The sequence below is a fragment of the Ambystoma mexicanum genome, chromosome 5q, assembly GCF_040938575.1.
Source record: "Ambystoma mexicanum isolate Mex_15411 chromosome 5q, UKY_AmexF1_1, whole genome shotgun sequence".
NCBI lineage: Eukaryota > Metazoa > Chordata > Amphibia > Caudata > Ambystomatidae > Ambystoma > Ambystoma mexicanum.
In genome coordinates, this window is record NC_090933.1 from 942,254,276 (window position 1) to 942,277,254 (window position 22,979).

Genomic DNA, 22,979 nt, shown 5'->3' on the forward strand with positions numbered 1-22,979 from the left:
AATTTACATAAGAAAGAAATTACTGCCTGTGGCAGTACAGGATATAGAACTAAGGGAGGCGACACAGGATCTTTGCAGACTTACTGGGAGGAACAGAGCCAGAGACAATAGAGCTGGACCGGATCCATAGAGTGGGCCGACAAAATAAGGCCCCCAATGCGAGGCCTCGTGATGTCCTGGCAGCATTCGCAACGTATCGGCAAAAAAAAGCGGTCATGCAGGCAGCAAGGCAACAGGAACCAGTGCTATATAAGGGCCAACAGACCTCCCTTTACCAAGACCTAGAAAACAGCACACTAATCAAGTATCAAAGGGGCCCAATAGTCAAAGACTTGAACCAACGAGAAATCCGGTACAAGTGGACCTTTCCCTTTGTACTGGTGTTCGAGTGGGAAGGGGTACAAAAGCGAATAGTCTCCCCTCAGGAGGGAGCGGACAAATTGCGTCTGGACTTGGATCATGACAAGCTGGGAGAGGGTCCCTCTCTACCAGAAAATAGAGCAATGCCCTGGCCATGGGAGTGTACCATGCTGGGGAAAGGTGCAGAAGGAGAGTAACGCTACGAGGCCCACGCCCGAAACGGGGCGAGAAGGTAGAGATCCCAGTAGCCCCAATTGTGGTGGTGGACGAATAGGTACATGTTGGAATCAGTAAGAGCGGACAAGCCCGTGGGGTTGGGGGGGGGGGGGTGTTGGTGTTGAGGGGTGGCAGAGGAATGGGGAAAGAGGTGAGGGGGTACATCTCGAAGTTGGTGTCTGGGATGAGGGGGTATGGGAGAGGGCACAGCAGGAGGGAAGTCAGGGGAGGGGGTGGAGAAGACAGGAGTGGGACCAAGTGGCCGGAATAGGCATAAAACAAAAGGGCATAACTCTGAGGAGACTAGGGGTCGGGGTCATTAAAGATGGGAGGAGAACTAGGCTCGGACCATGGGAGAGAGATAATGGGAAAGCGACCATGAGAAAGACTCAGACAACCGCAAATTCAAATGGCTAACTCATAATGTGAGGACTTAACACCTCACTCAAAACGAAGAAGTTGGATAGATTTACCAGAGTGGCAGGGCCTGATGTTTTGGCATTACAGGAAACTACCTAAAAAAGGACCACGCACAACTCAAATTAAGGGGTTTCTCCAAGATATTTTTTTGCATCGGGCCAGACGAAGACCGGAGGAGTTGCAATGGCCATTAAGACCAGCATGGACTTCAGAGTCCCAATCAAAAGGGATAAGGGTGGTAGATATATAAAAGGGGAATCTAAGCAATCAGCCTACACCATAGTGACAGTATATGCCCCCAACATGTATTTAGGAGGTGTTTCCTAGGGGAACTGGAGAATTCGCGAAGGGCCACATAATTCTGATGGGGGACCTAAACATGGCATGTAATAGGTACCGGGACAGGCCACCGTAGGGAGAACCGAGAGGTGGCGAAGTAGCGTCCGCCCTATTGCAAGATAGGTTTCAGAGTATGGGACTAAGGGATGTGCAGAGGGGACTGAAGTGGGGAAGAGGAGAGTTCTACATTCTTGTCGAGGGTCCATGTTACACAATCAAAATTGCCTAAATATGGGTATCAGCAAACCTAATCAGGAGGCGGATAGCCAATCATAAGATAGTGTCAATGACAATTAACATGCAGGGACACATCAGGGGTATGGAGATGGAAGATCCTGGGGGAGTTGCTCAGGGATCCAGTGATACAGGAGGACTTGGGGGATAAGATCAAGTCCTTCTTTGGGCTTAATAAACAGTCTGATACAGGAGAGAGCATTCGGTGGGATGCATTCAAAGCAACCATGAGGGGAGAATTCACAGCAGCAAGGGAATGAAGGGACAAACAGATGTGTTAGAGATCAAACAGGAGAAACTTGGAAGAGGCCAGGAAAAGGGCAGGGAATATCCCTACAAGAACACTCAGGGCCTACAGGAGAGCAGTACAGCAACTAGGGGTCCTCCTAACAAAGAAAGCAGAGGGGGCACTGTCATTTGTTTGGCAAAAATATTATGCAAAAGCCAATAAAGCGGATGCGCTGTTAGCGCGATTTATGAGGGGACGAGGGGGTGAGAACACAATTCTAGCCATAAAGTACGATAGGGGGAACCGCCTCTCCCAAACTGCCTAAGAATAAGGCCCCAGGACCAGATTGCTACACGGCCGTCGTTTATAAAACATATGCGGCACTGCCTGTTCCCCAATTGACGCAGCTTTACAACACCTTTAAGACAACAGGACCCATTACATCTTCCATGGAAATGGCCAAGATCACCCTTGTACCTAAACCCAAAAAAAGACCCCACGGAATGCACCTCATACAGGCCCATAGCGCTTATAAATGTAGATGCTAAAATGTACACTAAAATATTGGCAACCAGAATAGAGGGCCATCTTCCGTCACCGATTCATCAGGATCAATCGGGTTTTGTTCTGGGAAGATACACAGCTGACATCAGGAGGGTGGCACACCTAGTATAGAAAGCCCAGAATACGGCCACTCCCCCCTGTCATTTTATCACCAGATGCAGAAAAGACATTTGACTGAATTGAGTGGGCCTTTTTATTTAGGGTGATGGGGAAAATGGGTTTGGGAGGAGACTGCCTAAAAATGGTCCAAGCCAACTACAACGCACTGGTAACACGAATGATGGTGAATGGATCCATGTCGCGCCCTATTCGGCTGAGAAGGGGGCCTAAACCGGGGTGCCCACTCCCCCTATTGCTGTACGCAATCTAGAGCCTCTGTCACAAGCAATACGGGAGTCTGGGGAGATCCAGGGGGATACCCTTCGGGGGTAAGCAGCACAAGGTTGCAGTGTTTGCCGGCAATATGCTCCAGTCACTGACCAGACTTAGAGAATCTATACAAGCATGTAAGGACCTGCTGGAACGATTTGGTGAGTTATCGGGCCTTCAGATTTGTTGAGGTTAACCCGAACTGCTAAACCTAACGGTGGGGAGGGAAGAAACATCAGAGTTAAAGGCATTATCACCCTTTATATGGAGCCCAGGAGGGATTTAATACCTTGTGGTTAAAATCACACAGCCACTGCAGGGTTGGTATGTACCCAACTAACCACCCACATTAACAGCGATTAGGAAGGACTCCCAAAAGTGGAGTCTCACGAGTGGGAAGGATGGCGGTCAAAATGGGCACACTTCACTGATTGCTTTACTTATTCCAGGCGATTCCGCTGGCAATACCTTCCAGCTTCTTCAGGGGAAAATAACTAAGAGCTCATATGGGAGGGGATGAGGCCAATATACTTAGCAGTCACCGCTTGATGGCTCCAAAGAAGGAAGGGGGACTGGCTCTCCCAAACTTCCAACAATATTACGAGGCAACACAACTGCGGAATGATAAGAGAATGGTTCTCTGGTAACGTAGGGAAGCAGTGGGTCTTGATGGATCGAGCCGTAGCATAACAACTTGAGGGAGGTGTTGTGCTGCCGCAACATCTCAGTCTGAAACATCTGTATCTCAACTTTATCCCAGGAAAGGAACAGGGGGAGCTTTTGGACAATGGGGGGGGGGGGGGGGGGGGGATGCAGCAGATTTGGGATATGTTCCAGGGCCAGAGCATTCGTTCCTCCAACCCAACCGGAGTTTGGGGTGGAGGAGGAAGAGATTGTTATTTCCAACTAAGGCACTGGCTGCTGAATGTAGATATCAAGGCAGCAGCTATGCGACAGGTTACCCCATTTCAGAAGTTCTTGCTAACAGGATAGATCGAAAGGCCTCGGGACGACACCAGCCCCCACGACATATGGATGTACATCGCGTGTTGGGAGCAGAGGACAGGGCAGGAAATAAGCAGAGAGGAGTGGTGAAGACTCATACCCAAAGTGGCGAGGGCGTCCCAACTCCAAGAAACATGGTACAAGATCCTGTATGGGTGGCATTATACTCCTGCCCGCCTTCATAGCATGTACCCAGACGTGTCCAATGAATGGTAAACCTCCTGGGCCTGAGACAATCTGGTTTTAGGCCAGGGCATGGAACAGAGACAGCCCTTCTGGACCTAAAAATCCAGATGGACGAGGCAAATCTAGCCATTCTCCTTCTGCTCGACCTCTCGGCAGCCTTCGATCTCGTAGACCATCAGATCCTCACGGAACTTCTGGCGGCCTCAGCTGCTTTTTCCAGCCAGGCGACCGCATGGGTTCAATCGCTCCTAGCAGACCGAACCACACGGGTCTTCTCGCCTGGGGCCTCAGCCCTCCCCATCCCCATTCTCTGCTGCGTCCCACAAGGCTCGTGCATCTCATCTTCACAAAGCTATTGTTTGACCGCCTGGGCAACCTGGGTGTCACATACACTAATTATGCTGACGATACCCAGGTTCTCATCTGCCTATCAGGATGCTATGTAGAGGTTCCGCACGGATTAACAACCTCTACCTGGAAATCCAAGCCTGGATGGCAGAACATGGCCTATGCCTTAACGACGAGAAAACTTAGCTCCTTTTCGTCTGTTCCCAACCCCGGCTAAACAAACTGGACCCCCCCGTTACGCCTCTCAACATAGATGGCAATCTAATCACAGTGGCCACAGAAATCAAAACCCTAGGGGTTTACTTAGATACCACTCTCTATGTAACGCTCACCTGGTATCCACGGGACGTCACTCAGCCTGTTCTGACCTCTTACGACCTCAAACCCTTCCCTGGAGGCTATTCGACTGGAGACTGGGCCTGAAACACAGGATTGGTACAGTTTAACTCCCCATTGTCTCTGTGTGCTTGAACCCCTTCTTCCCCGGGGTCCAACCCTTGCCTTTGATCCACAGCTCACCTTGTTTTCTTGGATAGCGTGCTCTCCGATCTGCTTTCAGCGCAGGGGCGCGTTGATTGATGCGGGCTCGTTGCTGCCTAGTTACTTCACTGGCAAGAGTGCGACAGGTAAGTATAATGAGTCTTTTGAATAGTTCTCTAACTTCGTTCCTTTCCTTCCTTAGATGATGGCCGGCGTCCGGGGATGGCGGCGTGCTGCTTAGCGCTGAAGTTGAGTGAGTGCGATGCACCCCTTTCGTATTTGCATTGAACCAAGCTCTTTCTCTGTGTCTTTTAGGTGCCGCAACCTTTTCAGCGTGGATGCCGGTTATGAACAAAAAATGCGGTGGGTAAGCGTGGTATGCAGCCCCTCTAGATGTTTCCACACTAACCTGCAGTGTCTTTTCCCTCTTGCAGATGGATGAGAAGTTCCAGATAGAGTTCCCCCAGAGCGGCTGGGATTCAGGTAAGCGTTTGAAGCTTGTACAGTATTTAAAAATAAGCGAAGATTTGCAGAATGCTTACTAATGCCTTTTTCCTGTTCTTTTCCCTTTCCTTAGGAAGCAGCGTGCCGGGATGGGAATGACACCGCCGAAGATGCCCAAAGAACAGGAGTGATGAATGATGGGCAGAAGCGCCGCAAGGTAAGGCTGTTCCTAACTGTGTTCTTGTAGGAGCTGAGCGCAGAGGAAAGATGCAGGCCTACTAGAGACCGATCCGAACACGAGTGTCACGCTGCAGGTGCAGAAAACGCAAAGCATGTTTCTCAGCCTGGGTGTGGCTTAAATAGTCTCTGGGTATCCCAGGTGTGTCTGGGCTGAACCACACCCAAAAGACTAGACCGCACATGCAGTTCTGGGAAACAAAATATGTGGAGGCATCCATCTTGTCCCTATCAATGCACTACAAGTCCAATCCCCAATGTTATCCTATGGGAGTGAGTCTGGTGCCACAAGCGCCAAGTCTGACTCCAAGTGGGTCTTTGGAGGGATGGAGAGGCCCTTGAGGGCCATGTAGGTGATCGTGGCCTGGCTCCAGCCTGACATCTTGGAGGGCTGGGGACATGAGTGGCAGGAATCGTGACACTCTCGCTCAAAAAACAAGTTAACGCGACAGCCTCCTCCACGGCTTACACCAACAAGCTAATTAATGCATGCAAAGCCTTCCTCTCACCGGACAACTGCATCACTCTAGCCAGAGCGCTAGTGCTCTCAAAAATGGACTACTGTAATACTCTCTTCCTTGGTACTACAGGGCGTAACCTTAAACCATAAGTGCTTCAGAACAATGCCCCGAGAGCGGCCTCGAGTATCCCGCGGCACTCACATATCCAGCCACAGGCAAGATGCCCATTGGCCCCCGGTTAGAGACCGAATCCAATTAAGCTCTCTCGTGATAGTCCACAAATGCCTTTCCAATGACGCCCCCAAGTATCTGGCAGTCAAGTTCAACAAACGCACATCAGCCAGACCTACCAGAATGCCATATTCTCATTGCCCAACCATCCCTACATTCTCCCTAAAAAAAGCTGGCGGCTCCAGTTTCCTAGTCCTTGCTGCCAAACTGTGGAACGCTCTACCCCTGAACCTTAGAGCTGAACCATCCTTATGGACGTTCAGAGAAAAAACGAAGTCCTGGCTCGCCAACAAGATTGCCTCCTCTGTTTGACTCACTAACCAATGTTCTATCCCTCCTGTGTGCGCCACCAGGCCACTCTGTAACCCAGTCTTATGCTCCGTTATATCTGTATGTGCAGATTCTTGCTGTAACGTGCTATAAGTCTACGGCACCCAGTTACCTCAGGGTTCGGCTCACAGTATAAATAAACTAATGTCACGGGAGGATAGCTCAGCGGCCACGTGTTCGCCTTGGAAGCAAGACACAAAGCAACACATGTTCGATCACTAGGTCTGCGCTTAGAAACCTCTGGGTATTTAAGCGTGTTATAAATGCGTAACTAAGACAAAAAATGAATAAATAAAAATTCCTGTAACAGCGCCTCGATGCCTGCGGGCTGTGTGAGCGCTTTAAAACTGCAAATAAATAATGTGGTGGGGTGCAGGGAAGAGGGGACAGCATCTTTTATATCATGGTAATGTCCCAAAATTGAACCGTCTTGGAGGAAGGTGTTACGGGCACAAGTCCAAGCATTTTGGGCAGGGGCCGGAAGACCCCCGGAACACGATTTGCTGGGGATGAGAGAGGCAGGGGAGGAACGAGAAAATAAGGGCCGAGAGAAGGCACGGGTGGTACTGAGCTTGGCAGCTATGACCCTTATCTCTCAAAAATGGAAAGGAACAGTCGTCCCTCACGGTATAGGAGTGGCTCCGCAAAGTTTGGGAATTGGGGGCGCTGGAATGGGCCACATATACAATGAACATCTTCACACATTTTCCAGCGATTGTGGCGAGACAGTAGCATTTTTGAGAGATTACTTTAGGGCTCAATGGTACCCGCAACACCTAAAACCAATGCACCTACATTGAGTAAACCCCGACGAGAGAACCACGCAAGAGGAAGGACACACCGAAGCCCCATGGGAGAAGAGAGGAGAGGGCGGAAAGTTTAACATGTTGTAAAATAAATAAAGATTTTTTTTTAAAGGAACTGTACTGTCATTCCCAGTAAAAAGAACTTGGGGCCACTAGTAACACTTTCCGGGCTAAGCCATAACAAGTGCAAAGCTTTGCATACCTGTTCAGGATGAATCTGCCACTGAAAACTGCTTTCTACCAAGATTGCACTGGCTAAAGCCAATTCCATACAACACATCACATTGAAGCGCATGCTGGAAGAAAACATTTAGTCCAGATCTGCAGCTAGGTAGACAAACTGCGTATGGTGTTTAGGGAGGCATGGTTGGAGGGCAAGTCTGGTGCACCAAGGGGCACCTGAACAGTGGAAACATGTGCAAGTTTCCCTGAAGTGTTGGCGTCTGTCAATTGGCTTTTCCGGATACACCGTTTGTTTCAACAAGTTGAAAGGAGGAAGAGCAGGATGTGTTCATATTTATGGACTGTGATGAATCACTGGATGTCGTCACTTCTCCGCAGGAGGGGGGGGGGGACCCTTTCCCATGAGGCCAGGGAGGTGAGGCTGCTACCAGATAGTCCCCCTGGGGGTGGTATAATGCCAGAGGACCTCATGGGGAGGTTCCTGGGGAGAAGGACGACCATCTAAGGTATAGCCCTAACACCTGACCCCAACACACTCTAGCATCTCCTTCTGCTAACCTCTTTGTAGACCGTAGACCAATGTACTGTTGTAATGTAGACAACCTCAAGGTCCTGGAAAGTACCCAGACTAAGAACATCAGGAACATATGTAATCCAAGTACCAGGACGAGCTGGGACACTGGAACAATGATGAGCAATACCAAGAAGGAATTGCAGGGGTATACACTTCCACAGAGGCGTTGTTCCTTTATCGTTATATAAACTAAAGGACTGCCTATCAGAGAGACAGCCAACCAAGATGAGACACAGTAGCTTGGGAAGCATGAAGGAGACGCAGAGAAGGCCAGGCGGGACTAGAGAGCAGTCTGTTCCCTGAGTCAAAAAGGACAACAAGGCTCTTTTTCTAGACGCTGTCCAGACGGTACCTGGAGGTTGGCAGGCGGTGACGCGAATGCAAGAGGCAGCGTCCATACAGTCGGTCCAAGGACCGGGATAGAGATCTGCAAGGTGAAGGCACTGATTTATTTATTTATTTAAATTTATATAGCGCGCAAGCAGCCCAGGGGCATTGAGGCGCTGTTACTTGCAATAACTTAGTTACATGGTACATATGATAGCGATTGTTGACACATTATGAGTAGTACAGGAAATCATACTGTTGTTACAAATATAGCATTTGGGCTATAATTACAAACCTAAATGATAAGTATTTGTGCTGATGTGTCGGTCCTTATGTGAAGAGGGTAGTTTTCAGTGTTTTGCGGAAGGTGGTGAGGGAGTCCTCGCCACGGATGGTGGGAGGTAGGGCATTCCAGAGGGTGGGCGCGAGGTAGGGGAAGCTGGACCCACCCGCTTTTACTCTTTTCACTAGTGGCACAGAGAGCATGTTGGTGTACGGGGATCTGGTTGGCCTGGTGGTGGAGACAGGGTGGATCCTTTGAGAAAGGTAGGCAGGAGCAGTGAAGTGAATGCACTTGTGGGTCAGTGTCAGGGCTTTGAATACGATCCTTTCCTTTATTGGGAGCCAGTGGGCTAGTTTCCTGGCTTCAGAGATGTGTTCTCTTTTAGCAATGCCTTGGGCTGCCCGGAGAGCATTGTTCTGTATTACTTGTAGTCTCGCTAAGTTTTTGTTGGAGGTTCCAAGAAAGAGTACATTGCAGTAGTCTAGCCTGGAGCCGGTGATGGCTCTGGCTATGTTGGTGCAGTTCTCTTTGGATGACAACTGAGACATGGAGACACCTGCGGAACATACAGAGTAGGAGAGACCCCCAGGAAAAACAGGCCATGCATCTCAGGAACAGGCAAGCTAACAGGAGGAGCGCTGGGAGCGGTAGGGGCTGGAAGGTACAGGCGATCAAAACCCTGTATGGACATAACAAGCAGATTGCTCCCCATCATGTCAGTACTTGGCAAGGGAGGCAAGCCAAGGAGACAGAAGGGGGGGGAAGAGAACCCAGGGTCAGGGTGCCCAAACCAAGAGTCATAAGAGTCATCTTCCGCGTGGCAGTACTTGGCAGGAAAGTGAACCAAGTGGGCCAAACCAAAGAAAACCATGAACAGGCAAAGGAAGTAATTTCACTTGGTTGTAAGAGACGGTTTTGTTTACCAGGAGAATTGAATCATTCTCCTGGCAACTCGGCCCAGGAGGAATGTCCAACAAACCTGGGGAAGGGAGTTATTCCGCAGGGTTTTTTAAACTGAGAACAAACACCAGGAAAAGGAAGGCATTCTCCTGGCCCACAAAGGAAATTGTGTGGAACTTTGACCATAATCCAGGAGAAAGAATACATTTTCCTGGGTCCAGAACAGTACATCTTTATTCCTTAGTTTATAGTGTAAGGGACAGAAGTACGTTTTTTTGACAGGATGGACACATTTACTTTAAAAAACATCCTGACCATCACCTTAGATCCTCAGTTGAGGCAGGGAAACACCCTCTTAGGAATAGGGAAAGATAAGCTTTCTCTTGCTTTATCCAATAAAAGTCCAAAGCCCCAAGCATGCCACCTTTGTTTCAGAGTCCTCCTTCTGCACCCTTACAGTGCACGAGTGGCCATCTTGGCCAAGACCGAACTACACTTCTTTGAATCTGCCACGAGTGTGCAGGCTGTGAAATCAAGCATCTAAAAATTATCCCCAATGAGAACAGCTGCATAAACATCATCCTGATATATTGTCACCCGACGATACGCCCTTTGTCCCCCGCTAAACAAACCTAATTGCTCCTCTATCGTACTAGGTAACCTTAATCGTTGGTTAGGAGACCTCTGACAAGGAAGCACTTAATGTAGAACAACGCCTCAACATAGACTTTACAGTGCACACAAAGAAACCACCCTCCATGCGGCAATACCTTGGACTGGATTGCATCAAGAAACATCATTGTCTGCGGATACAAAATCATGGAACTGGTTTGACCGCTCGTTCATAGAATGCATTTGTCAGCTTCCGAACAAACCAGCACACAAATGTGACATCCCCATGGGAGTAGTCGGCAGGAACCTAAACAAGATTAAATCAGAGGATGCAAGATGTTGCCTTAACTTAATCATCGATGCCACCACAGACTCCCCATATGTACTGGTGAATACCTACAGCTTTAACTTGAAAGCGTTTTTTAAAAATAAAATTGGCCCATGAAAGCTGAGGACCTAAGAGATGGCTTGTGCCGTCAGAAATGGTTCACCGCAGATCTTACCAACCTTAAAAAGGGGAGAAGAGAAAAGCCGAGCATGCTTGGGGAAAAAACATCTGACAAAAGCAAGGCAGCATGAAAATCATTGAAAACATTTTTTTTAATGGCCAAATAGAAAGTGCCAAAAACAATTCAAAGAAACTGTTTTAAATCTACAAGAAACTTGAAGTCTAACCTCAACCACAACTCTTCACACCTTCCAACGAGGATTGAGTCAGGGATAAGCAAGCTTTTTTTAGATAAAGTAAATATAGCCTGCACCAAAACAGTGAATAATGCTAGTGGAGAGATGCAACCTGGAATACCAGTGGTTGATGATAGCAAGAATCCAAGTTCCATTTTAACCCGTTACGGAGGGGGGATGGAAAAAAACACTTCAAGGTATGCAGCCCACCTCCTGCCTGAGTGACGTTTTTCCATCTAAACTCATCCTTTGCAATCTAAATGCTTTCATCTCCTCCCTAGTATGCTTCGTCGATGCGTCCTTTAGACATAATTTGGTCCAAGACAGCATTAAAGAGGTTGTATTAACTTCACTGGTGAAACAAACATGATTTAACCCTAAAGAGGCACGTAATCTACACCCTAGCACTAGCACCCGCTTCCTCTTGAAGATCTTGGACAAAATCACTACAATCCAGCTACAGCAAAACCTTGGGATGTGCAGGAATCCTCCATCCAAGTCAATCAGGCTTTAGGGCAAATCATGGGACAGAAAGCGCCCTATTAGATCTCCAAACGCACATGCTGGACACCCTGGATCGCATAAAGTCGGGCGGCTGCCATTACTAGATCTGTCAGCAGCATTCAAATTGTTTGATCACAAACACCTGCTGGAAACATTAGTAACCACAGCTAATTGCTCATGAGACACTACGGACTGGATCTGTTCCTTCTCGAGCAACAGGAAATCTAGGGTATGCTGGAGCAATGCCACTTCAGAATCAGAGCAAACACCGGAGTTCCGCAGGGCTCGTGCTAGGGATCTAACGGTATAACGGTATACCATTAAAGATACCGTGAACAACTTAATTGAACAATAATAACCATCACGTCGTTTATACCGGTATACCGTTAAGTTTGCTTTTCAATCTGATCTGAAAAGGCTGCAGTAAGCAAGTGCTGCGCAGTCTTGGTCTTGCACTGTTGGATGTGCCATCTGCCAAGGGGGCCTTGTTTTGCAAACAAGAGCATAGGGAAAGTGAGGCCACTAGTAAATGTAGCTTTGCTGCTGTGACCGCTCTTTCTGTGATCAGTAGTCGGGTCAAAGATCAGCCGACTTTGCGCAAATTGTGTTGAAAGCTGTCCAGTGCCTGAACCTGTGTGTTCCCCATGCAAAGCTGGTAATAATGAGCTGACTGGCTCTATAAGCATACCGGAGACTCCAGTTCATAGACTCCGCCAGACCTGGATTTCATGGGCAAACGAGAACAAAGTTATTTTGTTTCAGGCATTATTTGAAAGGCAGCATACAGATTTTAAAAGTAGCTGACCTGTAGCGCTGAACCGCGCTACAGGTCAGATTTTCTATGGTGATTCTCCCGATTTTCAATTTGCAATTAGCAAGATCACAGGGACATCATGAGGGCGAGCTGAGGGCCTTAACTGAAAGTGAGCATTTTATTTTTATTTGTGTTCATATGTAAACAAATGTAATAAAACATTCCATGACTTGCAAAACAGTGGAGCCAGGAGCGCTTTGCTAAGCAACCACCCGGCCAGCCGGAGCAAAAATGTATCGATTCAGCCTGGCCCGGCATCATGTGCCATTAGTTCAGTAAGTTAAGGTCCTACTGCACTGAGCAAACGCACATTGGAACAGCTCTTGCTCTGGCTCTGCAAATTGTAGAAAAAGAAAAAAAAAAAAAGACGGCCAGTGAAGTCATGCATATCGAATTACTCTCCTCAAGGTTTAGATTCAAGGAACTTAAGTTTCTCATGGTCCTTGTTCAGATAGCCATCCAGTTCTGTTTTAGCTTACAATTATGGGATTCGTAGTTTTCCAACCAATTTGAAAGATGGGGAACTACACATCTCAGAATTCAAAGGGGGGAATGAACTGGATGCCCTTCTGATGCATGTCCACAAACAACTTTAGCTCTGTAGACCAGGAATGGACTGGCCTTTAGGACAATAGGCCCATGGCCGAACCAAAAACACAAAATGCTTGTGTAGGCCAGTTTTATGGGTCAAAGTGGGGCACTTTTTTGGCCAAAGTGGGCCAGTTTGATGAGTGACTTCACTATGCGGCTAATAGTTTTGACCATGGTTGCTTAATAAATATTCTTTTAAATGTACAATTTGCATCACATTTTATCAAAATTCTCCTCCTTACTATTCATTCCTTTTGGAACACTGTCTGAATTCCCGTTTGCAACTATGGGCCACTTTTATGTTGGTGCCCGAGACAATTTTATGCCCCAGTCCAACCCTGCTGTAGACACTGAACACTGGGCCCATCAGTGCTTTCTGCTAGTAAATAAACCCCCCCCCCCACACTGTCCTCTGTGTAGATTTGCACATTGGCACTCGAGTTGTTGCTTCGCTTGATCCTTTACCTACCTGCCTTCTGCATATGGACTCAAGCATGCAGGACAGATTCTACATTCAATTTGAAGTATCCAGAGCAATGGGGGTCAAATATTTCTTCTATCTATTCTCGATTTGTGACACCACCCATGAAAGCAATCCTCCCTCTGAACTCGTATCACAAGGGTCCTAATGCACTCAGACCTGGGGAAAAACGGTAACGATGGGGTTGTGGTGAGGTGGTGGTCTAGGCCATATTTGTGCCGATATCTATTTGAAGAATTTAATGAAACTTAATACAGCCCTTGACCACATAGCTCCGCTCAAACTACGGAACAGTAAACAGAAAAAACATCTTAACTCATGGTTCACTCCTCATCTAAAAAATCTCAGGCTAATTAAAAGAAAACTTCAATTTGGAGACTCTCCTTCAGCCGAAAATAAACTCAACCTCGCCAAGGCATCTTCCCAATACAAGAAAGACATCCTACTAGCCAAACAGGAAACGTATAACAGAAAATCTCAATCTAAATCTAGTGTCAGAGAATTGTTCAGCATTCTTAAAGAACTGGAAACACCTATTGCTCCCCAAGAAAACTTCACCAAGGATAAAAAATGGTGCTCTAGCATAGTCTGCCCTAACCAACAAAGTAGCCAACCTACAAACTAAAATTGCCCTAAAAAAAGCATCTTACGCCTCATATCCCGCAGACTATAGCACCACCACCTAAACCCAAACAAGAATCACGCTTCTGCCTCTCCAAGGTATCGACCATTGAGGTAGAAAAAGTTATCCTGGGACTTAAACCGTCCAACTGTAAAGGCGATCAATGCCCTGCCCAACTGATAAAGGATGCTGCAAGAGAATTAATCGCCATTCATAACTAAACTCATTAACTCATCCTTTACCACAGGTACTGTACCGAATAACTTGGTACTGCCACTTTTAAAGAAGCAAACCCTTGGCCCGGCCATTCCCACTAACTTCAGGCCCATCACGACCGTGCCCTTTCTTCTAAATATTTTAGAAGAAAGTGGCATACATGCAAATAAAAAACTTCCTCGAATCCAACCACCTACTCGGAACCCGCCATTCCGAATTCAGCCCACAGCATGGGACTGAGACAGCCTTAATCGATCTCAAGGCCCAAATAGATCAATGCAGAGACAATGGCCAAGCAGCCCTACTCCTCCGGTTAGACCTCTCAGCAGCATTTGATTTAGTCGACCATACAGTCTTATGTAGCCACCTATACTCTGCAGCCCACTTCTCTAAAGAGGCCATAATATGGATCAAGTCTTTCTTGAGTAACCAAACTATGAGAGTCTTCTCCCCATCAGCCTCAGCAGACCCGATCCCCATAACATGTGGTGTACCTCAAGGATCTTGTGTGTCACCCACCCTCTACAATGTATTCACAAAGTCGCTCTTTGACGAAATGGATCATCTGGGTATCGCCTACACCAATTACGCAGACGATACCCAGATCCTCCTTCCGCTTTTAGGAGATTATGTCAAGGATCTGGCCTTCGTGAATAAAATCTACAGCATCGTTCAGGCATGGATGGCCACACACGGCTTATGCCTGAACGATGACAAAACTGAGCTCATTATCCTAGGCACCCCGACATACAAACAATTCCTCTCTACAGACAGTTGCATCATGCTTGCCAGAGCCCTTATACTATCCAAATTGGATTATTGTAATGGACTATACATTGGGGCTAATAAACAGACTATCCATAAAATCCAGGTCCGCCAGAACAATGCCCTGAGAGCAGCTCTCAAGATTAACAGAAAGGAGCATATATCTTCTGTAAGAAGAGAATATAAATGGCTATCCACTTCTGATAAAATTCAACTCAAAATTGCCTACCTTACCCACAAGTGCCTCAACAACAAAGCACCACCCTACCTCAAGGACAGGCTACATCTAAGAACCTCGACCAGACCCACAAGAATAGCGAACGCTAACTGCCTACAAGTCCCGCAATTTAAACTCGCTACTATAGGTGGGCACAGCTTCCCAGTCAAGGCTGCGCAGCTGTGGAACTCACTACCCCATGGCATTAGAGAACCCCAGCCCTTTGCGAAATTCAGGCAGAACTTGACCAATTGGTTGAGAGCAAATGGCACCTAACTACCCTGACTTGCTTGACTTGACTGTATCCACTGCAAACTAACCTAAAGTTCTACTTGCATCCCTTTACCAGGATATTTGAATCCGCCTCTCTTCCTGCACTGGAATGTTCCTGGTGCCCATTTATTATTGTATATATTATTATTTTATATTCCCCTCAAGAATACCTGCACCTGTAAAACTTTGTTTCTGGACTTAGATCTGGCCTTGTATATATCCACCTACTGTAAATTGTATGATGACCCTGTACTGTTCCTACTTAACATGTACCTGTAACTAAGTTGAGCATATTCCCGTCTTGTGCGCCCTGATGCCCCAGGGTTTGGCGCACCCTATAAATAATAAATTGTCATTTTCAAAGTTGTTTTTTTGCCACCATCTTTAAGAAGGTAAATGAACATGTATTACAAGAATCAATAAAGAAATCAACAGCGCCCACTGAAAGCTGTCCCTTTAGGATTACATGGTCAGTGGTGACTCCGACATCAGACCGTCCTAATACACCAGGCAGATGGTAAACAAGCTAAAGTGATTAGATCACTATGCAACCTTTCGGTGTGTCTTTGTTCGCTATGACATTTTGACAAAAGAAACACAATGACAGTGAAAACAAACGTTTTGTCGCAGCGAGGGGTCAGGATGCCCATGCCATGTGGTTAAAAACAAATGCAAGTCGAAGCCAATTTTCAAAGCGATGACCTGTGACTGAGTAGCAAGCTCATTGCTCAAAATGTGCATTATAACACTTCCACTAGTCACTCTTTCATTCAAGGCGATCAACGAGTGAGCGCTATGAAAGACCAATTCTGCAGCCACCTAACGATTCCTGGAGGATTAACTAAATATGTGCAGAGACAAGTTTCAAAATGCTACCTTGCTAGAGCTGGAAAATCATGCCTGCGTATTCGTAAGTTAACTAAAAAGCATTGACTTAATGGTAAGTTAAAGAACTTACAATTCAAAAAGGCAATGTAAAACAAAGTTCTTATTTTTGTTACAAGTAGTTTCAGTTGGAGCAGTTTTTAATGCCATTCCGTAAACCACACGTGCCTGACACAAAATCAATATGTTAGCAATAGGAAGAATACAGTGCCAAGAAGGAAAAGCATTTACTTTGGGTTGGTGGCTTTGGGGTTTATATATTTATAATGGATAGTGTTTTCTAAACATATGACAATGGGGGGATTTCCCTGGTTCTAGCACTGAATTTACACAGCGAAATTCAATCATCTCTGCGGGTATTCCCTGCTGTCATACCAAAGGGTAACATGTCTGTGATTATTGAACACCTTTTGGAGAGTGAGAGGGAGAGAGCGGGGGAGAGAGCGGGGGAGAGAGCGGGGGAGAGAGCGGGGGAGAGAGCGGGGGAGAGAGCGGGGGAGAGAGCGGGAGCGCGCACAAGCGCATACTACCATCAGCCTCCATTGATCTGTGGCATGCAGATTATCAAGATGGCAACATGGTCATCGTCACCAATAGTCAGTGGGGAGCTAAAAGCCTAAATGATCACTTAAGAAACGCTATTAAGTAAGCTTTGCCGGTCGCAGCAGGGCTCCCCCCTCCACACGTGTGTTTGGTGGAAGCAAGGGGTGGTATTTCAGTGGAAAGTATGTTGAAAAGCCCAATTCTGGCACTGGGTGCCTGGTTTTGTGATAAATCTGACAATTTATGACCTTTTAAGAAAATATTTGTTAAGATTAGTTAACTCCACCTGCTGTACCGCGATAAGCATGATCTACTGTCATTTGGCAAGAAGGTTATCGTACCGCCACAAAACTAATACCGTGACACCCCTTTTGCGTGCCTGTTGCCAGTTCCCATTCAGCATTTACATTAGCCCCCCTCCCCCACCTCTGTGACCTATTGACTAACATGGGGGCTCAATTTACAAACTACACTAACGATATCTAGCATTTGATGGAATCAGGTGGCAATTACACCAGCGACTCAGATAGGTTAACCAACATAGGAGTCAGTAAAGAACTGGGTGTCTAATAACTGGATGTGCCGTAATAGTGCCAAAACTGAATTTATGATCTTCAGCTCCATGCAGGCCAGGGCAAAACTCGCTCCCAAAAATGCAACGCCGAATATCAAGGTCAGTTGTATCCCTGTGTTGAATAAGGTGAAGACCCTTGCTATCTTCCTAGAAGCCTCCCGTGGTGCTGATGCAAACGTATGCAGGGCTGTTAAGAGATCCCAGTACCATCTGAGTGCTTAGGCAAATTAAACCTTTCATGATACCCAAGAACTGCAAAACCCTGGTCAGGGCCATCATCGGGCTCGGTTATTTGAACACCCTTCTGATCGATGCCAACAAAGACTATTCCACAAGCTCCAGGTGATCCAAAATGAGGCAGTCAGGATTGTGTGCGGTGCTAGGAGAAGATATCACATCTCGGGTGCTAGGAAAGAACTTCATTGGCTGCCTGTGGTCATAAGAATACATTTCAAAGTCATCTCCCTGACCCACAAATGCATCTATCTTTTAGGTAAGCAGGTGCATTTCCATAGTCTCAAACTTTGTGCCATGCAGACACCTGCGATCAAGCAAAACCCAGCGCCTAGTCAATCCAAGAGACTAAAGGGTGAGTGGGAATGGGTAATAGAAAACAAAGGCAAGATGTAACACTTGCAACAACCACTTGATAGTGGCCTATGCAAATGGGAATTGAAGCAGACTTGCGTGCCTCTATGAAAAACAAATGTCGTGCGAGCTACGGGAGCCCAGAGGTTGAAGTAACTGCGGTCAAAATAAACAAGGTTGCCATAGGAAACAGCAAAAGGAATAAATACATTTACTATTTCTATGGCACAGGTAGGAGAACAGTGGGATCAGTAAGATAGGTGGTTGGGAATGTTCGCGGACCTGCGGAAGAGGATCGAGGATATTGGGTCACCTGCTGCAAAAAATAAACATGGTTGAAACCTGAGGGGCGTGCACTGTTGGATGAGAGAACGCACAGCTTTGTTGAAGAGGTTTCCTTTCTCACCTGTAAATAAGATTAAAAACCATTGTCTATAACTGTCCTGCTCATCTCTATCCAATTCTAAACTCCTGGCTAGTCTTAGAGGATTACCTACTCAAGAAACGTGCAGAAACTCATCGCTCATCTGTGCGCCCCGTACCAAAGCCTAAGGCGGATAAATGGAGTGGCCTCTGACCCCAGTTGAATAATTAACTATATGAACACTGATTTTTCAGAGATGCACCCCCTGGCGCCTCTAGAACCTCTGCAATCTCTTTTGAGCTGAACCATCATCAGTGTATGCAACATTATCTGTCAACTGCCTTGCATAGCCTTTACTTAATTGTTACATTAGCATATGTAAATCAGTTGGGGGAACAAGGTTCCCCATCTCTAAAATACAATTTCCCCAAGCTAAACAGTTAATCTAAGCTGGCAAATGAGATCAAATTACTTTAATGTTGTAGTTTGTAAACATGAACCATTAACACATTTTAATATAAGAATGGATAATTCTGTATATATCAATATGTATAGGGAAGATTTCTTACCCATCATTATTATCTGGTTTACCCAATTCTAATCGGTCAGGTTGCACAGAAAAACTTATTCTGCAGATTCGTCCGTCCTACGTAAAAAAAATAAAATAAAAAAGTTACTGCACACAAAAAAAAATAGAAATGATTTCATAGAAAAAACAATCATAAAAATATAGTTTGATTACGATTCTTTACACGAACAATAAATTCTTTTAAGAAAGTTACTTACCTGTAATAGTTAGGCAGCTTCATATTGTGTAGATTTGCAGGGGCCACAAACACCACCTTGGAAGTTACACTTAGTGGTGAGCTTGCACATGTGACAGGGCTAGGTCTTCAGCTGGGTAATAGCCAAGACCAAGACTTTGTGGAGACATCGGAAGGGAAGCTGGAAGGAGAAGATTGCTTTGCGAATTCAAGCGGGGGAGAACGATGACGAGGGGGCTATGGGTGTGTGAGAGGGTGATGCACACAACAAGCTGACGCAGCGTCTTTGCAACTTTCCCCAAGTGGTGGCACTACATCCCGAGACCCATTTGGATTACATGTGGGACAAGCATCCCAATGAAAAGGCAGACCAGAGCACGTGACTAACCATTCGGACTGTTAAGGGATACCAATCCCAAGCTGTGGTGCTGCCAGTTGTGCAGAGATCCCCTTCAATACGCTTTATGCATTTATCCCAACCTTTTGTTTATTAAATTGTCTTTGAACCTATCCTCCTGCATTCTGTTGGTCCATCACAACACCCACTGTAAGAAACCCACACTCCTCCACTCCATAAACAATCTCACTACTCCAGAAATACTACTTGACATAATGCATTGAAAGTAACATTGCAAAAATCAGCCAGGAGCAGGCAATCACGTCTGTTCCGACAGCAACTGAAATCTTCTCCCCATTATTCCAATGCTCTCGACTTGCCCATAATCCCCTCTGCTAACTATACTGGGGTGCTGTCGAATTGGAAGGTTAGACGCCAGCACAGGTGCAACCCTCTGTTTTTGCCTACCTGCGCAAAGGAATGACTGCATTTAGTCCACAATGTACTCACCAGGCTTCCTGAAACATAGGCTGAAGAACTCACAGGGTTAACAATTAATTATGTGCTAAGGATGTGCAAGTGGGTTTCAAGTAAGCCCCATTAGTAAGATGAAGTCAGGGAAAGCACCGTCTCCCTGACCTCATCATTTTTCTGCACCAGAGGAGGACTGGGGTGTGTAAGACTGCAACTTCCAAGCCCTGCCCACAATCTTGAATATGTCCTATCCAAAAATAAGGGGAAACCAGTGCTACGCATCTCGATCCTGGAAACAGAACTGATTGATTGTTCTTGGTCATCAGTCTATGTTCATACCAAAAGACAAATCGCCTACACATGGTAGGTCTTCGCTCATTTGTAGATGGCCTAGGACATCTAAGCCAAGACAACACGGTTTCATTTACTTCAGTAGCATTTTTGATTTACTTTCCTTCCACATGCAGCCTGGGTGTTTGACTGGGCACCTGGTTTCATATCCATTTGCCTGCAGCTCACGTAATTTTTTTATTATTTTTTGATTTGATATTTCATTCCAAACTTTTTTCCCCCTTTCCTTGTATGCCGTGTTATGGGGGCTGAGGTTGCCTGGCCTCATTGGGCTGTCTGGTGGCTCGTGCCCGGCATTGCCTGACCTCACGGGTCTTTTCTTTTCATACCTGCCTGCACTGCGAGTCTTATCTCGCTGTGTATCACGCGAGCACAGCCAATTGGCTTAGGCTCACAAGATGTGTCCTCTTAGGGCAATTCACTCCCGGCAGCGCAGCGGATAGGCGGAGAGGAAGAGTCTCCTCTGTGCCAAAGTCAAGCCAAAGTCTAGCCCATCTGCGTCCATCCGTGTTCCAGACGGGATCTGGACTGGTGAGTCCTCGGTTAAGCATGGGATCCTCTCGCGTGAGGCATTGGTGCTCCCACACCCTCCTATTAATACCTGTCCCCAGGGCTGACCACCCCCCCAGGGATCTATTCACCTCCATCCCCACAGTGGGTGTCTGACCATGTGAAGTGTACGATCACTACAGAGCCATGCCCCATCTATGAATTGCTACATAAGCATAAGCATAAGCCTGATCTTGTGCGTGTTACCAAAACTTGGCTTAATGAGAGCTCTGGCCTTTATTTGGTCCAGGCCCTGCCACCTGATCATAGATTACTGCGTTTTGATCGCCCTCTGCTCCATCATCTGCGGTGAACGCGGCTCACGTGTGCGTTCTATACCGCGCCCAGGCACCCCCCGGTAGTGGATTCTCCGTTTCCACTCTCACTTGCCAAAGTCGCTGCGCATCTCCTTCTGCACTATAGGGAGGTTATTTTGGGCGATTTCGATGTGCATCCAAACGACCCATGTGACTCCCTTGCGAGTCTGTTAGTGTCGGCTTTGGCCGGCATTGGCCTGTGACCGCTGGTCGTGGGCCCACTCATGGGCTAGGCAACACCCTCGACCCTTTTCGGACTCTGGCTGGGTGGACCTCTTTCTAGCTCGTCCTCTATGGTTGACGGACACCATTTTCTGATCCCTTCACTATGAACATAGCACTAGGGATGTAACGGTATAACGGTATACCGTTAAATATACCGTGAACCACTTAATTGAACAATAATAACCGTCACATTGTTTATACCGTTCATGCCGTTAAGTGTGCTTTTCAATCTGATTTGGAAAGGCTGCAGTAAGCAAGTGCTGCGCAGTCTTGGTCTTGCACTGTTGGATGTGCAGTCTGCCAAGTAGTTTCAGTTGGAGCAGTTTTTAATGCCATTCCATAAGCCACACGTGCCTGACAAAATCAATATGTTAGCAATAGGAAGAATAGATACAGTGCTATGAAGGAAAAGGGTTTACTTTGGGGTGGCGGCTTTGGGGTTTATATATTTATAATGGATAATGTTCTCTAAACATATGGCAATGGAGGTTTCCCTGGTTCTATCATTGAATTTACATATAATAAGTCACACTGCGAAATTCACTTATCTGTCGGTATTCCCTGCTGCCATACCAAAGGGTAAAATGTCCGTGATTACTGAACACCTTTTGGCCCGCAAGTAAACTAAAGGCTGTAACGTAAAGAGAGTGCATGTGTGTGTATGTATTCGCAAAAGCGTATACTACCATCAGCCTCCATTGATCTGTGGCATGCAGGTTATCAAGATGGCAGCATGTTCATCTTCACCAGTAGCCAGTGGGGGAGCAAAAAGCCTAAATGACCACTTAAGAAAAGCTATTCAGTTTGCTTTGCCAGTTGCAGCAGGCCCCCCGACCCCCTCTCCACACGTGTGTTTGTGTTTGGTGGAAGCAAGGCATTTCAGTGGAAAGTATGCTGAAAAGCCCAATTCTGGCCCTGGGTGCCTGGTTTTGTTTGTGATGATAAATCTGTCAATTTATGACCTTTTAGAAAATATTTGTTAAGATTAGTTACCTCCACCTGCTATACCGCGATATACTGTCATTTGGCAATAAGGTTATCGCCCCGTCATAAAACTAATACCGTGACACCCCTACATAGCACTGGTGGCAACAACTCACTTCTAGTTGCCCCCCCCCCTTTATCGGAAATGGCAGTCCATTTCCATGCCTGAAGTGGTGAAGAACAATGTTATGTTGCCCCTCTGCCCACGATACAGACTTCATGATGCTCGATTCAGCTCCGACCTCTACGGCCAATCTTCTAGCCCCTCTAAACCAAGCCAAACCCAAGGGGCTTCCGTCCGAACCGTGGCCCTAATCTGAACTAGCAGCCCTACGTTTGCTGCGCAGACAAGCAGAACGTAAGAGGCGGGTTTCTTACAGCCTTGCAAGTCGCCTTGAGCTGTGGAAGGCCACAGCTGTCTTCCGGCAGTCTTTAAGGCCAAACAGGCCTTTTACTCACGAGTGATAGCGGCTGTGAATTGGCCTAGGGAATTATTTAGGCTAGTGCACTCGCCATCATCCTCTGCGCCTACTGAAACTGTAGTTCCTTCGCAAACATTGTGCGATTCCCTGGTAGAGTTGTTTGTGGATAAAATTGCCATGATACGCCCGAAAATAGATTTGGGATCTCAGTCTAGTTTACCTGCAAGCGCTCCAGAGTCTGTGCCTTCCGCACATAGTTTGTCATGTTTCCCACCGTTTAGTGTGGACTATGAACTA

General features: G+C 46.7%; 1 protein-coding gene across 9 annotated transcripts in view; it reads right to left on the reverse strand.

The window, feature by feature from the left end:
* Positions 1–22,979, reverse strand: part of UBR5 (ubiquitin protein ligase E3 component n-recognin 5) — a 2,447,509-nt gene that overhangs the window by 2,318,344 nt on the left and 106,186 nt on the right. For all 9 annotated transcript variants that reach the window (XM_069621460.1, XM_069621458.1, XM_069621459.1 and 6 more), the window contains exon 4: positions 18,829–18,905. In XM_069621460.1, coding sequence (XP_069477561.1) covers positions 18,829–18,905 — 77 coding nt within the window. The remainder of the gene's footprint in view (positions 1–18,828; positions 18,906–22,979) is intronic.